This window comes from Emydura macquarii, unplaced genomic scaffold (assembly GCF_026122565.2).
Source record: "Emydura macquarii macquarii isolate MOO-44397 ecotype Brisbane River unplaced genomic scaffold, CSIRO-AGI_Emac_v2 contig_2473, whole genome shotgun sequence".
Classification (NCBI taxonomy): Eukaryota; Metazoa; Chordata; order Testudines; family Chelidae; genus Emydura; species Emydura macquarii.
Genome location: NW_027132610.1, coordinates 20,469,665 through 20,488,110, shown reverse-complemented (window position 1 = coordinate 20,488,110; position 18,446 = coordinate 20,469,665). Strand labels below are relative to the sequence as shown.

Genomic DNA, 18,446 nt, shown 5'->3' with positions numbered 1-18,446 from the left:
AAACCAAAGAAAAACCTTTTGATCTCTAACAAAAATGTAAAAATGACTGCGCCTTAACTTTGCTTGCTAATTATTTAGTCTTGTTCAGCCAATTTTCTGGAAAAAGCAATTACTTTTATTCAAACAAAACAAAAAAGATTAAACCTCAGCTATTAAAAATCAATGTCATAATTGTTCTCATCAAGCCCTCACACAGCTACCCCTCCACATGGGCACCAATGACACTGCCAAGAATGACCTTGAAGTGGGACACCAGGAGGAAGCACAAGAAGGAGGGTGCAACAGGGGAGGCCTCCTGATTCGTATTGAGAAAGAAGGGCAATCGGTTAGCTATCTGAGATACCTGTATGTGAATGCAAGAAGCCTGGGAAACAAGCAGGAAGAATTGGAAGTCCTGGCACAGTCAAGGAACTATGATGTGACTGGAATAACAGAGACTTGGTGGGGTAACTCACATGATTGGAGCATTGTCAAGGACGGGTATAAACTGTTCAAGGACAGGCAGGGGAGAAAAGGTGGAGGAGTTGCACTGTATGTAAGAGAGCAGTATGATTACTCAAGTGCTGAAGGAACCAACTAGGTGCTGTGTTCCTCTTGACCTGCTACTCACAAACAGGGATGAATTGGTAAGGAAAGTAGAAATGGGTGGCAACCTAGGCAGCAGTGACCATGAGATGGTAGAGTTCTGGATCCTGACAAAAGGAAGAAAGGAGAGCAGCAGAATACGGAGCCTGGACTTCAGAAAAGTAGAGTGACTCCCACAAAGAATTGATGGGCAGGATCCCATGGGAGGCAAATATGAGGGGTACAGGAGTCCAGGAGAGCTGACTGTATTTTAAAGAAGCTTTACTAAGAGAGCAGGAACAAACCATCCCAATGTGCAGAAAGAATAGCAAAGATGGCAAGTGACCAGCTTGGCTTAACAGAGAAATCTTCGGTGAGCTTAAACACAAATAGAAAACTTACAAGAAGTGGAAGCTTGGACAGATGACTAAGGAGTAGTATAAAAATATTGCTCAAGCATGCAGGGATGAAATCAGGAAGGCCGAAGCAAACTGGAGTTGCAGCTAGCAAGGGATGTGAAGGGTAACAAGAAGGGTTTCTACTGATATGTTAGCAACAAGGTGGTGGTCAGGGAAAACATGGGCCCCTTACTGAATGGGGGAGGCAGATGATGTGGAAACAGCTGAAGTACTCAATGCTTTTTTTGCCTCTATCTTCACAGACAAGGTTAGTTCTCAGACTACTGCACTGCGCAGCACAGTATGGAGAGGATGTGAGCAGCCCTCAGTGGTGAGAGAGTAGGTTCCAGACCATTTAGAAAAGCTGGATATGCATAAGTCTCTGGGGCCAGATGCAATGCATCAGAGGGGGCTGAGGGAGTTGGCCATTATCTTTGAAAACTTGTGGCAATTGGGGGAGGTCCCAGACAACTGGAAAAAGGCAAATATAGTGCCCATCTTCAAAAAAGGGAAGGACTAGGATCCGGGGAACTACAGACCGGTCAGCCTCACCTTGGTCCCTGGAAAAATCATGGAGCAGGGCCTCAAGGAATCCATTTTGAAGCACTTGGTGGAGAGGAAGGTGATCAGGAACAGTCAGCAGGGATTCACCAAGGGCATGCCTGACCAACCTGACTGCCTTCTAGGATGAGAGAACTGGCTCTGTGGATGTGGAGAAAGCGGTGGACATGAGATACCTTGACTTTAGCAAAGCTTTTGATATTGTCTCCCACAGTATTCTTGCCAGCCAGTTAAAGATGGATGGGTTGGATCAATTGACTATAAGGTAGATAGAAAGCTGGCTAGATCATCGGGCTCAATGGGTAGTGACCAACAGCTTGATGTCTAGTTGGCAGCAAGCAGAGTGCCCCAGGGATCAGTCCTAGGGCCAGTTTTGTTCAACATCTTCATTAATGATCTGGAGGTTGGGGTGGATTGCACCCTCAGCAAATTCACAGGTGACATTGAACTGGTGGGAGTGGTAAATACGCTGGAAGGTAGGGATAGGATACAAAGTGACCTAGACAAATTGGAGGATTGGGCCAAAAGAAATCTGATAAGGTTTAACAAGGACAAGTGCAGAGTCCTGCACTTAGGACAGAAGAATCCCATGCACTGCTACAGGCTGGAAACCGAGTGGCTAAGCAGCAGTTCTGCAGAAAAGGACCTGGGGGTTACAGTGGACAAGAACTAGATATGAGTCAACAGTGTGCCTTTGTTACCAAGAAGGCTAATGACATATTGGGCTGCATTAATTGAGACCTGAAGAAGAGTTCTGTGGTGGCTCAAAAACTTCTCTTCCCCTCCCCACAACAGACATTGGTCCAACAAGAGATATTACCTCACCCACCTTGTCTCTCTAATATCCTGGGACTGACATAGCTATAACACCTGTCTGAGGGAATGATTTGATCATTTCTGTAGTTACCAGGTCGGCAATGCCTCCGTGTTGGTACAGAGTGGCATGAAAAAAAGCATTATGGGGGGTGTGGAGAAAAATCAGACAAGGAAAAATTAGTTGAGGGCCTACAGAAGGGTGTAAGGAGCCTGGCTGGAAAGCAAGTAGATAGGGAGGATGGTTATTTGGTTAGAGCATGCAGGCTAGGATTCAGGACTCCTGGATTCTACACCTGACTCAGACTCCACAAAATTTCAGTGTGGACAAAAAAAGATGTTTAAAATCAGATTTTTAAAAAACATTTACTTAAAACTTAAGTTTCCAACCATCTGTCTCAAGGGTTAAACTTACAATAAAACTAGTAATTTAAATGTGTTTCAGGGTCAGATTATTATATTGAAAGACTGATGTGTTCTGTCAAAGCAGCTGAGTTTAGCTGAGGTGCTTAAGCCAACTAGGCCTAGACAAACACAAGGAACTGGTGACAAATTGCTCTTGATAGGGGCCCTCAACTAGCCCAATAGAGCCAGAAGCACAATGGCCTTCAGACCACAGTACAAGCCCATCTGCAAAAATTTACTAAAGGTGGACAGGGAATAGATTAACTGGATCACTGTCCAATTCTCACCTCTAGCAACCAATGCTAGGAGATGGGAAAGACCAGAACATCAACAGTGCTTCTGAAGATTTTGATAATTGCTGTGCTCAGACCTTCAATGCATAAGGCAGCATGAAATCAGTGTGAATGCAGATACCTAATTTACTAAATGAGCCCACCTCGACATGAAAGTATGCTGCACAAGGAGTGCTTTGATTGCAATAAGAGCTCTGATATTCTTCAATGCAAGGTCTGCAGCAAGCAACAGAGGAAATACCATGGTCTTCAAGATGAACAGGATTGATCTCCACATGTCCTCAAACACCATTTCAGATCAGTTTCCCAGTCTTGAATCTCTAGGGAGAGGACACTAGAGGCTTTGAGGTGAAGCTATCTGGAGTCCAGGCTTCAGAACAGCAGAATGTCAGGAAAGCAAATGGCTCTCTGCACTTCCTGCTGGTACTTCTTCTGGAGAAACTAAGTATCATCTAGTGAGCTGGAGCTCAGTACCACTGATATCAGGCACACTGCTTGCAGTGAAGCTCGAGGTTTTGTAGAATGACAATGTCTCCCCCACTGGGCCTCGAGGGAAGCACAGTCCTTGCGTTCAATAGCTGAAGCCAACTCTGGCTACTTTGAGAAGCTCTTCTTCACAGCTTTTTGGGGTAGCCTTGTGCTAATCTTGAGAGTTTTCTGTCTATAATAAAGACTGGAAGAATTCCCCAAATGCCTGAATGAGACAAATATGTCAATCCCTTCGCAGATGCCTGACCGCAGGCAAATGATACAGCAAGCATTCTCATCTGTGCACATGATTTGTCAGGTCATATTTCCTGTATTTAAGCACATTCAATCATTTTAAGATTTTAAATACTGCTGGATACTGGACAAAGGTGTTCACTGAGCTATCACAATGACTCAAGGATATTTATTCCAAGGATGCTATGAGTTCAGAGGCCATTGGTGTTCACCCATACCTTAAAAACATATCCAAGTCAAGTCATCTATCACTGTGCTATCTAATCTCCTTTAAAGGTCACAAACACAGCCCAGTTTAAACTCCACCTTGATGACAAATCTGAAAACATCCCCATGCATTAGTTTTAAAAATGTATTTACAGTCTGTTGTGAAGAGATGCCACAGAAGACAATCATTTCAATCTATATACATTTAAGTTAAATTTTAAAGCCCTTGAAATGCTATGATCTTTGAGAACAAAATTAACAAGGAAAAATGGTAAGAACTGTGACCTGATTCGCAGTTAATTGGCAATCATTTAACAATTTTAAGACATGAAAGTCTTTCTTCACAGAATTAAATTTACATTAAGCCTCTTTAGCCATACATGCAAGCATAATTACTCAGTCAACCAGCCAAATGACTGAAATGTGTATATTCTGGATTTTGATCTTTAAAATATGAAATCAGATTCCTAATAAACACAATTCACAGGGACTATTATGTCATGACTTCTTGGTCCTTGACCAGACAGTATCTCAACCTGTGTAGAACATGCTCCATGTGGAAGTTATGCCATGGGTTTAATGAATACTGTTGAGGAAATGATTCCATTGCTACACATCAGCTTGTATCAAGACTATTGTCTCAATAGTTCTCATCAGGCAAAGTGTTTTAGGGTTTAAGAGGAGACAAACTTGAGTCAAGTCTACTATAGTTTAGGAGGGTTCCTATCAATTCCTGTTGTGGGATACTTGAACCAACATGATTGCTGGGATCCCAGGACCTAGCCATGACAAGCACTAATAATTCAGCTTCTATCAAAGAGCTGTTTTGTCAGCAAGCCATCCAAGCACTCTCTGTGTAAGTACACTGCAGCAGCAGCAAAGCCTCCCTGAAAGAAAGGAGATGGTCCTAGCCCACAACACAACTAAACATGCATCCCCCTGCTACTACCTGAGAGAGTTTGAGAGCCTACTTATAGCTGTAATGCACTTTCATATCTAGATAGTTGACGGAAAACACTTTGAACGATCTTTCATTTGAAGAGCTATGCAGAGGTAACATTACTTATTTTATCTTGATCTATAACCCCAGAAAGGAACAGGTAAGTGTTTTACTTTAACTTCATCTTAACATGACAGTGCACCCAGATCACTGTGTGGACTAAGAGTCAGTACTCCTATTACGCTGCAAAACCCTTGATCACCTCTGTGTCAACCATTTCTCATTTCTCCACAGCTAGCTCAGCAGCTCTTCCCCCACTAACTCACAGCCATCTCAGGCTTTTAATGCAGCACATATCACTGTATTAGTCACCTCTTCATTTCCTACCATCAGCCTCTGTTCTGTCTCTTCCTGTCAACCTCACCTACTGCTCAGGGACACATTTCCTGCCTTTTTCCCAGCTCCCACAAACCTCCATCCCTCTGGAATCACTCATTTCTCATCACCTCCAACCTTCCAGCTGCACAACTGTCACTACCCATCTGATTTCCTCTTCACTCAGCATTCCACAAAAGATTATGGTGTATGGATTAAATGTGGCATTGTTCTTAACTGTACTAATCTCTCCCTTCATCTGCTAAGTGCCCCACTGTTATATGGAACCACAACTCACATCCATGTTAGCAAATATCTATTCACCAAACCATAGTGTCTGCCAGCCTGCCCTTTTCACTGCAGACAGAACCCTCAATGGAGATAGAATACAAGCAAGCAGTGATGCCATGGATACCAAGTTCTATTTTTCAGCATGATTGATGATACAAAATCAAAGGGATACTGCATATGCAAAACCAGACTTGCACTAGTGACTCCCTTCAAGCTCGTCTCTATTCTACAGAAAGAGATGAAGTACTCCAAAAAAGATACCAACGAGTACTCCTGGGCAATATTGCTTTCTGATGTACTTTGAATTTGAGCATACTGAGGGAATGATTTAATTAAGGAGGCAAAAAAAAAAGGATTGGGGATTCAGGGAAAGAAGTTTGGGAGGCAGGGGATGGAAAGAGGGAATAGAGTGACCTTCTTAAAATCTTCACTGAATGAATGAGGAGAAAATATGAACTGGAAGTGGGTAGGTGAAGGCCTCAAACTTAAAGTAAAGGATTGTTAATGCAGAGTGGCAAATAAACCCGGCTCTCCTTTGTGGCATTACTTCTATCTATCAGTATGAGGGCAGCTCTAGAGTTCTTTCCATGCCCACCCAAAGTTATGGCCAGTTATCAAAATGATTTTATCTACTATGTTACCGAATAGTGCCTTAGAATCTTAAAGTTTATGTATAAGTCAGACAATACCCATTACTATCTAAGGCTGGAATCCTGCAACTGGATTTGCATAGGTGTAAATGTGCACCAGCATGGATCTAATTGCAGGTTTGGCACCCAAGTAAGAGATAGACAAGACTAACATGGCACCAACATACATGCAGTTTCAAATTCCTTTTCAAACAAGGAAAGCACATGCTTAGGATTTTCTAGGACACACGTTTTTAGCTTAGCTGGCCACTGATCCAAAAACAAATAAAGCAGAATTTCTTAAGCAATACCAAAATTATCTAGTGTAATAAGACAGCTTGGTTTTAAACTATTTAGTTTGTACAGCAAGGACAGTTAAACAGCTTTAAGGATTTTTAAAAGGTTAGTAACAGTATCTCTGTACTTGCTTACAGTACTACACATGTGATTTTTGAAACCAGGGATCAAGTTACTGTTTTGTTCATTTGAGTCTGCCAAGTGTACTTTTACTTAAAAAGAGCACACCAGAGCTGAAGCTGCAAAAATAATTAAAAGGTAAGTTGTTTACTGTTTATTCTGAATATATGTAGCAATGGATATTCTCCCTATTTATGCTGCATCTAAGTGCTTTTGTCAGATACTGGAGAACAGTTGTTTCTACTTAATTTGCTATTATCTTTAACTTACCTTCAAATTACACAGGAAAGTATTACTTTATTTATTCTCTTTTCTTCTGCTAATTCTATTAGAAAATTCTAGTTTTATTTTAAAAAGGGAGTATTCTTAATTCCCACTAAAAAAAGTGACCTGCAAAGAAGGAAGTTCGGCAGCGACCTTTTAATACAAAAAAAATCTTTATAAGAAGCCTGAAAGTTTTCTTCAGAACAGGGTTTTTGCTTCTTGCTGTTCCTCCCCTCCTCTCACACACATTAGAAGTGTTAGGTGTCTTCTCCTGATTTTGCCAGTTAACTGCTCAGGAAAAAGTAGGGAACTACTGGGATTACATCACAACCGTCTGAAATCTGTGCAATTGACAGACATTTTTAGAAAAGGGTCGATGGGAGATTCAAGTACACATGCTTGTCCCTTCAATTGAAGGCTGAGAAACTTCCTACTTCAGTTCTCCAGTCTTTCAGCAAAGATCAGGAAAGAAGGCTGATATTACTGACAGACTTAAAGAAAAGTAAGAAACATGTAGAAAAAAGCTGAACTTGTTTTTCAGGTCTTTTTTTATCCATATAGTAAAATAGCGAAGAGAGCACAGTTCTCTCCTCTTTGTAGCTTACCTTTAAAAAACAAGTCTACCAGAGAAAACATACAATACACAGCATTTTAAAATAGTTATTATTCAACAATGCAGAACTTTGAAATATCAACCCTTGTCTTACCTTTTTATCTGAAGTAATAAGTTTAAAGGCTTCTGTTACTTGCTGTACTGTAGCGCCACCACCAACATCAAGGAAGTTTGCTGGAGTGCCTCCGTGAAGTTTAATTATATCCATTGTGGCCATAGCCAAACCAGCACCATTCACTGTAAGAAAAAGAGTTACATTTAAGAACTCCATTAGCAGCAAGTACATCAAAGGCACTTAAACATCTATTATGTAGAACATACAAACCTAGACAGCCTATGTTCCCCTCTAGTCCTATGTAGTTGAGGTCTGCTTTAGCTGCATCCCTGTCTCTCTCGTCCTCCTGTGTCCAGTCCTGCAGATCAAAGATTTTCTGCTGACGATAGAACGAATTGCTATCAAAGTTTATCTTTGCGTCCATACACATCACTTGGGAAACAAATAAAAAAATTGTTTAACACCTTTAACTTTAAAAAGGTCAAATAGTTCTCTGAAATATTTATTCTATTGTACATTAGGGCAACAAATAATTCTCTCTGGGGCTTATATGCTAACCCATGAAGTCTTCACTCCATAGATTCCAAGGCCAGAATGGGCCATTGTGATCATCTATTCTGACCTCCTGTATAAAAACAAGCCACATAACTGCACTAAAATAATTAGACCCCTGCACAGATACAAAATTTGTATCCACATCCAATCTGCAAAAATGGTCCGTGGATATAAAGCGGATATCCATGGATTTGCAGGGCTCTAACAGCTCCACAGGTCACTGAGCACCAATGATGCAGGGCTGTGCCAAGCCCTCACGCCCCAACCACACCCCACTTCTCCCAAGAGACCTCCTGCCCCACCACCCGCTCCGCACCTCCTTCCCCACTTTGGGCAAGGAGGAAACAATCCTGGGCCCTCATGTGCTGTGCCACCCTCCCAGAGGTGTCCCTCTGACTTGGACACCCCTACGCAACCACAGCAGCCCTCACACACATAGACCTGGCCAGGACAGACAGTGGCGACAACTACTCTCCTCACAGTGTCTGTCGTTGCCGCCCACTAGTTTTCAAGGCTATTGTCACATATCACAGCTCACTGCTGCATGATTCAGAGAGCCGAGCTGGAATCTGAGGGTGGGTGACAGCCACTCCATTCGGGTGAGACTGTGCTGTAGTCAGAGCTCTGTCTCCACCTCCTCGGCCCCGCACACCTTCTTCTATTGGGGCCAAAAGCATCTGCCTTGCCCTCATCTCATCTGTTACAGCATCATCCTGATTTCAGTGAGGAGATCACTAGAGCTCAGCGCAGATACAAAATTTGTATCCGCATCCAAGCCACGATCAGCAAAAATGGTCCGTGGATATAAAGTGAATATCTACAGATTTTCAGGGCTCTAAAATTATAGAAAACATCCAATCTGAATTTTAAAATTGCCAGTGATAGAAAATCCACCACAACCCTTGGTAAATTGGTAAGTTGTTTATGCTTCATTTCCAGTCAATTTGTCTAGCTTCAATTTCCATCCACTGGGTCTTATTACACCTTTGTCTGCTAGACTACAGAGCAGTCTATTATCAAATTTCTGTTCCCCATTTATTTACTTATAAACTAATCAAGTCACTCCTTAACCTTCTCTTTGTTAAAATAAACAGATTGAGCTCCTTCAGTCTATCACTATAAGGCATGTTTCTAATCCTTTAATCATTCTCATAGCGCATCTCTGAACCCTCTCCAATTTATCAACATCCTTCTTGAATTGTAGACACCAGAACTGGACAGAGGAATCCAGCAGTGGTCACACCAATGTCAAATACAGAGGTAAAATAAACCTCTCTACTCCCCCGAGATTCCCTTATTTAAGCAACCAAGGATCACACTAGCCCTTTAGGCCACAGCATGGTACTGGGAGCTCATGTTCAGCTGATTATTCACCATGACCCCCAAATCTTTTCCACAGAGTCAATGCTCCCCAGAATAGAGTCCCCCATCTTGTAAGAATGGCCTGTACTTTTTGCTTCTAGATGTATACATTTACATGTATCCATATTAAAATGCACACTGTTTGCTTTTGCCTAGTTTACCAAGTGATTCAGATCACTCTATCAGTGACCTAACCTCTTCATTATTTATCACTCCTCCAATTTGTGTGTCATCTGCAAACTTTATCAATGAACGTTTTATGTTTTCTACCAGATCATTGATCAAAGTGTTAAACAGCATCATGCCAAGTATCAATCTTTTAATCTATTTGACATGTGCCATGTTAATTTTGTATCGTTCTAGTTTTTCAAACAAAATGTCTTGTGGTACCAAGTCAAATGCATTACAGAAGTTGTACATATATTACATCTACACTATTACCTTTAGCAAACTTGTAATCTTAAAAAAAAAAAAGTCAAGTTAATTAGACAGGATCTATTTTCCATAAACCTATGCTGATTGCTATCAACTCAATTACCCTCCTTTAATTCTTGATCAATCAAGTCCCTATCAGTTGCTCCATTATCTTACCCAGGATCAACCCCATTTATCCTTTATAAATATTAGCACAGTAGCTTTCTTCCAGTCTTCTGGAATTTCCCAAATTAACATTAATTGTTCAAACTTCTCAGCAAGCTCTTTTAAAACTCTTGGATGCGAAGTTCTACTAAAAATACTTCATGTAAATATTACACGTCTAGATAATATCAGATTACCTCACATCAGCGGCATTACCTAATCTCTGGTCTCCTAACTTACAAGTGCCTTTAAGCATATAATGCATTTCCTGAAGAGTGATTTTTACAATATTTGTTGCATTTCTAGTAGTACTGTGTCTAGAACAATTAAGACAAACTCACCTAAATAAGGAACTTCCACTCAATTATTCCTTCCACCATGCCCTTTATACCTCTTTTTTTAAAAAGCCACACGCTCAGGTTTAATTTAAAAGAAACCTATGTGCTTCATAAAGAGCATATAACTAAGTCAAAAGAAATGCAAGGACAGTCCCACCAGAACACCAAGGACGTTTCATCCACAGATAGTGGATGGAGATTAGGGAAGGTGATATTAAAAGCTTACACAGACTCCTTACATCTCCTCCTTACATTGAGGAAATATCAGATATTAAGGAAACTGAAAAATAGAGTCCCAACTATCCTAGATCTAAGTTTGGAATATGAAGCACAATTTCCATTAAAAAAAAGTGACATACAATGTAATCTTCATCCCAACACGCTTGTATAAGAAGTGAACTGAACTGCCCGCACAAAACTAAATGTGCAAATCTGAACAGCAAGGATCATGCCGAGACTAATACTGAAAATTAGTAAGGAGAAACAGCAAAGAAGTGCAGATTCCTACAACATTCCAGCAGCTTTCAAAGGACAATATATACTAACAAAAACTGTTGTGGCAGAGAGAGACTTCAAATTAAGATATTGTTTTCATTATAACGTAACTCCTTACCAAGAAACTGCATGAAATACTGTAAGCTTTGGGTGAAGGAAATATAGCTATAATTTAGTATTTATTATATCTGAATTTAGGCTGTCTGAACAAGTCTGTTGACTTTAAGACAGTTATTCTTAATTGCTGCAAAGTCAAAACTGAAGAAAAGAAATATCCTCTAAAGCAGCAATAGTTTTCTACATTGACTTTTGATTTATTTCAGAGAAGAGAGTTTAAATTAATCCACATCTGATTAAAAACTGCATTTCTTGGGTATCCTGTACTTATAGGCATAGTTTGACTTCTATATTGGGGGGAAGAAAGGGGGAAATAGTTCCAGTCAGGCCAATAGGGCTGCGCATGAGGGGGCAAATTCTGCAACTGCCCAAGATTTGCACTTTGGAGGGGCAACAACCCTCTACCTCCCCTGCAAACTACGGCCATGCCTGTAGTTTCCTTAGCAAAATTCTAAATTAAGGAACAAAACTTAGAAAAGAAGTAAATCCAAAAGATTGTTTATCTATGATTGGGCATCAAGAGAGTATCTACTGGCAACATAAGAGATTGGCAGTTCACTCTAAAGACATAAGAGGAAAATGTCTGTCAAACACTTACATTTGGCAAGGAAGTGGAGTTAAGACATTCCACTTCCTTCAGTGTCTAGGATGAAGAGTCAGAAGTCACTAGTACTTTGGGGCACTCAGTTTTTGGGTATCGGCTTGGAAAAACCTTAGAAGAGCCCTATTTTCAGAAAAGGCCTAATGTCTGAAAATTGCACATTCAAAATGTTTCCAGCTGAGCACTCAATAGTGCAGTCACTTCTTAAAATCTAGGTCTAAAGAGTTCAACATCTAAACCAAAGGAAATAAGGTAAATTTGTACTTAAGGAATTATAAGATCTTGGATTCTTTCCAAGAGGAAAAGCTATTATTGCACACAATTGAATGCAACTTCATTCTTGTTTTTCTCTCAGGAAGAAATACTGATTCTTACAGGTCCGTGTTACCAAAGCTTGTTATACCCCCAAGCTCAACAAAAACCAGAGTCAATCTCCATCAGAACGTTAAACTTTAGCTGCCTTTATGGATTACCATGCATGGCAGCCTTAGGATGCATTCAGTATTAGCAGCATGGTACAGTAGTTTTGTATGTTCTTAGAATACATGTTTACAGCACAAATATTTCACATAAACTAGTTTAAGTCCCATCTTAACTACTATTCAAAAGCTGATTTGACCATCTAAATATATAGGGTGTTAGCATGAATATTGCAGTCCATGTTTGAGATGAAAGAAAATTCCAAAAAACAGAGCGATATGAAGCCAGCCCCCAATAGTTTGCATAGAATTCACACCACGTAGAGGACCCCCAGTTCCAGTACTGAATATGCTTGCAGATATTTAGGTGCCACAGTCAGTTTTTACTATATTTTTCAAAGCACCGTGTTAGTGGTAAATCCTATTACTATAGAAACTTTAGCAGAACCCCAATATCAGGCAACATGCTCTGCACAGATTCAAACTGTCCGTCTAAAAAAATTCTATAAGGAAGGTACTTTACCAATTCCTGATGCATCTTCTACCATCGGGTTTATTTCTACCATGGTGGCATCATATTTCATAAAGAGATTATAGATCTTGATCATATTATCTGCTGCTTCATCCACCAGGTTAGGGGGAAATCCCATTTTCTGGGCCAACTGAAAGTAAAAAAAAAAAAGTATTTTGGTAATCAGCTTAGGCACTAAAAATCTTGATTTATGATTGAAAGTTAGGAACCTCACAGCTTAATATTAATTATTTTTAATTTTAACACAGCTATACAAGTCTAGCCTGTAGCTATAGAACTTCACCTACCCTGCAGAGAGTGGCTCCTATCTTTTGTTTTTTTAAAACACTCAATTGCATTGATCCTACAAGGGACAGTGAAATTAAGGATCCCAGACTATAAACTGGTCTAAAGTTCTCACATATGGAGCTAGATTTACTTTATTGTAAACTAAACACTACATTAAAATAGCTCATATAAAATTGTTAGGAAGTGTCAGGTTTCTTTAATCAGCACAAAAGGCTGTATAAAATTTATTAAGTATATTTACAAAAGCAAAACTCCCTCTATTTCTGTGTGAAAAAGTATGCTATAGTACCCTAACAGCTTGTTCCTTTTTGATGCCTTCCACAATATCAATGGGTTCCTTAATTATCGCATCAGGATTCTCTGCAGCAACATCTTCAATGTTAACACCACCATGAGCGCTGCCTATCAGTACAGGACCCTAAAGAAAGAGAAAATTTCAATGGTAAGACTTTTATATCATTCATTATTTTAATTCTTTCCACAAATATTTCAAAGTATGAGATTGTTGGCTTTTGGCAATCCACTAAAGTTGCCTTTTATTCTCTTACTGTTGCTACCTTTTCATTCAGGATACTTATACAAGACTTTTAAGATATACAATGAGTTGGAAAATTTCTTGGATCTAAACCCTTATATTAAAAGAAAGGTTTTCCTATGTTAATACCACTATTTATACTGTGGGAAGAACATGCCATGCTGGCTTAAAGTTAGGACAGAAAAATGCAGTTATGCAATGGAACATCACACCCAGTGAATCCCTTCTTTAGGTCATGCTGTCAATGAACAGGGAATAACCTTCATTTTCTTCATAGTTTACCACACTCAAGCCTCTAAAGGTAAATCTAGGTCTGCAGAGCCATTTGCAATAGTTGATGCACTCTATTCGTGTTCACAGTGGATCACAAGTGTTGATAACTATAACCATCTCTGAAAACTTGTCACACAGTGCTTGATTGTTCAGGGACATGAGTTTAGTAGTGTTAATCCCATTTCACAGTGCATAAAATGTGTCAAAAAAGCAACTTTCACAATTAAACCCAACAGGACCAAGGGGCACCATGGACACAATGGGCATGGAGACTGAACAATCCTATACCTCTGGAAATGGTCCATCAAGTTCAGGATTCAGGCATGTTTGCTCATATGAGTCAAGCAACATTTACTGCCACTACACATGCGGTACTTGTTGTATGCATAATGAGAGACTTCCACTTGTTGGCTATTAAGTCGGCACTTCCTACGAGCATGTGAGTAGGGTTTTAAAAAAAACATACTTGACAACTAACTACAATTACAGTCGTAGAGAGCCTGATTGTTGCTGCATTGGACAGACCCTTTAAAAAAAAAAAAAGCCATCATGTTGGATGCCCTTCTTCCAAAACAAAGGTTCTAGAACCAATTCTTAATATTTTGACAGCCACATAATGAATGCAGCTGCAAGGAAAGCTACAAGTGCTTTTGAAAACGGTTTCAGGCATAATTACAATGCAGTATAGTTAAAGCCCAAAAGGTAGTATTAGTTCTGCTTAAGACATGACAAGCACATTTCACTCCTTCAGCTGCTTCTGCCCTTAAGAGTTTTATTTTTTGAAGCAAAGTTTGACGCTATCAGAATGCATGGGATACACCACAGAATCCTCACTTAAAAAAAAAAAAAAAAATCTCTTACAATTCTAGGAAAACATGGATGGTGTTAATTATGTGCTGAGAATCACCAATCATTAGGAGAATTCTTGTCCAAAAAACAGCCTCAAATTTATAAGCAATAAGCTAGTTACCAATGCAATCCTGTCAACATAGTTCTGTTTTATAAGTCAGTCACAAAAAAGGCCATCTAATTTGGTTTAATCTATCATGGTGGACATGTATGTGATAAACAATCTTGCCTGAATAATGTGAAATTTTTAGTGGATAAAATATAGCTATTTGTGGTATTTTAATGCCACCTTGTGGCATACATGAGGTAAACATTTTATCCACTTTGTCACTCATATAGAAATTAGAAAACTCTGGGTGTCATGATATATAGTAGTTTAGAAATTTGTGGGTGTTTAAGATTGAAATGTTCAGCAGTTTCCTATAATTTCTATGCAAATTGGGGAGATAGGGAAGAGGCCCCTGAACCTAAGAGAAAGAGCAGGGGGAAAAGGAGTAGATAGAATACAAGTTAGACATTTTCCAGTTCACCCACTATGCCTGATTTGCATAGAAATTCTAAATCAGAGAGCAGGTATCTTTTCCAAAAAAGTTCTTATAACACAGAGAGTAATCTACAGAATTTACTGAACCATCATCTCTGCAGGCTTTCTAGCACCATTGCACCAAACAAGAAAGCTTCCAGGGGCCATCTGCTCCAGCTCTGAATTTCAATGATGTAGTTGTACTTTGTAGGGTGTGCTCCCAACAGAAATAAGCCTAGCACAAAGGTGTAACCTGGAGAGAAGATGTTGGTGATGTGTGCAACAGAACTAACAATTGGATGGTCTCAGCTTGTGCAGGAGTCAAATGCAACCCCTACACACATACATGACATGACATCTCCAGGAGGCATCAATATCGTTAATATTAGAAATAAGGAGCTTTGCTAGAGGCTAAACTAAATAACTTCTTATAAACACTACAATGGATCGTCACCATAGAATTATATGTCACTCTCATTGAGCTAGTGTAATTTTAAGTTTAATGCTCATCCCATATCTATAATGCTTCTAAATTTGATTCAGTCCTCTAGAGACTAAAAGCCATCTTCTTTCCTGAGGTGTTTCCTGTAGTGAAGCTGTGTTGATTCATTAATTTCGTTAATGTATCAGATTATTTAACCTTCATGAAACATGAGGTACTGAATAGACAAATCAACTAACTCAAAGAAAATCCAATGCACACGTTTCCTCTATAAAATTAAGAATTGAACACCTACAGAACCAGAGGCACACAGATTACTTCAAGGAATGCTTCAAAGTGTTTAGATCTGAATTAATAGGAAGAGCCTAAACAGCCACTGTATAGTGAAGAAGAAGGTGTGACAGACATGCAATATCCTGGACAAACGTTATATTAAGTTAAAACTTACTGTATTAAGTTTGGAGGTTTGGGGGAGTCTGACGTATTAAAAATGCAAATGTTTATGTACTATTGTTGGATTGCATGTAACTTCCCTAGGAGGAGGAGAAATGCTAATATACTTCTTCCAGCTATCAGCGATTTAAAAGTCAGGTCACTTACATCGCTGAATAGACACAGGAACCTGACTTTGGACACCCATCTTTTAAAATCTTGGTCATCTTCTTGCTCTGCACCTCTTTAGACAGCTGAGGCTGCATGTTTAAAATTAGTCCCCAACTGCTTAAAATTAAGTACGGTCAAGGAGCCAGAAATTAGACCAATTCTCTATCCCACTGCAATTATGTAACTCTGCAGTTCAGAAATGTCAGTGCTACAGATATCCAGTTATGTAGCATTCCTTTAATTGCATTGTGCCAAGCAAATTACTTTGGTATTTGAAGTGTTTAAAAGCATGCAGTCCAAGGTCATGCTACCAAACAGAAAGTAAAGTTCAGTACAACAGTTTCAAATAGAAATATGACCCAGTGAAGAACAGCGGTAATATTCTTTCAATTCCAAATATACCACATTCATTTTAAGAGCACTATTTCTAAAGTTACTTACTTGAAATGACCTTTCCATAGTTATTGCAAAATAGTATTCTCTCCTGGGATATCTGCGCTCACAGATAAATACTTGATTGCATATCCTGCCCTTTTCTCCTGTCTGCTTGGTAAACAACTTCTTTCCAATCATTTTGGAGGAAATCTCTTTTGCTTCTTCTGGACTAGAATAAAAGAAGCTCAGAATGTGACAAGAGAAATGCTGGAGTAAAGAGAGTAGAATGAATTAATGTTTAGAGTTCTATATATTAGTCTACAGTAAAAATAAATTCTTACCTAGTTTGGAACTTCTTCATAGTCTACAAGGCATTTTAATCAAATTAAAATTCCAAGCCATATAAATGGATTGAAGATATTTTCAATTTACCTGGTAATTTAGAAATACAACTTACGAAAAAACTATTTTCACTCCACCTTTGAGGCCACCTTCAAAGGTTCCTTTTCCTCTACCACCAGCTAAAACCTGAGCTTTTACCACAAGGTCCTTTGAACCTAGAATTAAAAAACAAAACATATGCCAAAATTTGTCACTCATGACTCCTAAATTAATCAGTTTTCTACATAGCATACCCAACACTATTTTCAGTTTATTTCCCCTGAACACACAAGATAGAGCACAGATCATTGAGACTAAGATGGCAGAACAACTCTCACTTACGTTACTCAATGTTTTCTCTTGACCAAAAAAAAAAAAAATGAGGCTGACGTACAAACAAATCTAGGAGAGCTCCAGCTCAAGAAGCAGTGCCTGGATTTGCAGTCAAAGTCTATTTATTAAAACGTACAACCTGACTTTTGGTTTCATCAGTCATTCAATCATTTGTATATATAATCTAATTGATAAACATTCTCTCAGATCTCAGTATTATTTACATCCTTAGCTGTCAATATATGACTTTTCAAGTCATCATTAGCCAGGATTTTCTTGGGTGCGCAAGAATGAATAGCTGTATGCATCCATCCTATGTGCGGTCTTGCCCATTAGGGTATACAACTGAGACACTTTCTCAAGTTAGCTTCCAAACAAGTAGCGTTCGTGCAACCAACTAAGGCCCCAATCCAGCAGACCACTTAAGCATGTACTGGAGTGTTTGGCAGAAGTAAGGGCCTAAATGAATCTACCAGTTTTTGTGAGAAGAACATGAGAATAGAGAATATAACTTTTAGGCGGTTAAGCTGCTTAATTCAGCCTAAATCAATTATATGTCTACATTACAGACGTCTGTAGGCCATGCTATATCGGTCAAGGGTGCAAGAGAGGTGATCCCTGAGTGACATGCTTCTGTCAAAAGAAACCCCTGCACAGATGCAGTTACACCAGCAAAACAGTACTGGCAAAACCGCACTTTTACAATTATAGCTTGTTTTGCTCAGAAGGTGGGCACACTAGAAAAAACTATACTAGTAAAAAAACAGCTTTGCCAGCATAAGCTGCACCCATACTAGGAGCACTTTGCTGGCATTGTATACAAAGTATAGCACTTCTGGTGTAGACAGCCATAATCTTTGGGAAGGTACTTTAAAGCAGTTTCCTCTCTCCCCCTGGAGATGGCATAGAAGACCTCATCTACCCTATAAATGCTTTGCTGGTATAGTTATACTGGCAGACTCCCCCTCCCCCCCCAATATAGTAGATGCAGATGACAGGAGGAGTTTTTTTGCTGACATAGTAACACCAGCTCCTGAAAGGCATTAGCTATGCTGACAGATGAGTATCTCTACTAGGGCTTTTGCTATGGGGTGTGTTTCCCCTCCCCCCCCCCACCCTTCACCAACATAGTTAAGCCAACAAAACTTTGTAGTGTAAACCTGGCCTTCTGGGGCCATGTCCCATGGTTCTTTGTACTGCCAGAAGATAAACTCATCTATGAATTTTTTCTTCAGTGAATTGTGGGAGAACCTGTCTATGCTTTCTGGGTGGGGATTGGGGAAAAGTTTGGAAAGGCA

The 18,446-nt window shown here is 39.6% G+C and overlaps 1 protein-coding gene across 1 annotated transcript in view; it reads right to left on the bottom strand.

Moving 5' to 3' along the window:
* The window catches only part of SUCLA2 (succinate-CoA ligase ADP-forming subunit beta), a 43,566-nt gene that overhangs the window by 4,052 nt on the left and 21,068 nt on the right, over window positions 1-18,446 (bottom strand). Inside the window, exons 3-8 of the mRNA XM_067563120.1 lie at window positions 16,892-16,991; window positions 16,501-16,663; window positions 13,124-13,252; window positions 12,538-12,676; window positions 7,819-7,980; window positions 7,588-7,730 (exon numbers count right to left, since the gene is read on the bottom strand). Coding sequence (XP_067419221.1) covers window positions 7,588-7,730; window positions 7,819-7,980; window positions 12,538-12,676; window positions 13,124-13,252; window positions 16,501-16,663; window positions 16,892-16,991 — 836 coding nt within the window. The remainder of the gene's footprint in view (window positions 1-7,587; window positions 7,731-7,818; window positions 7,981-12,537; window positions 12,677-13,123; window positions 13,253-16,500; window positions 16,664-16,891; window positions 16,992-18,446) is intronic.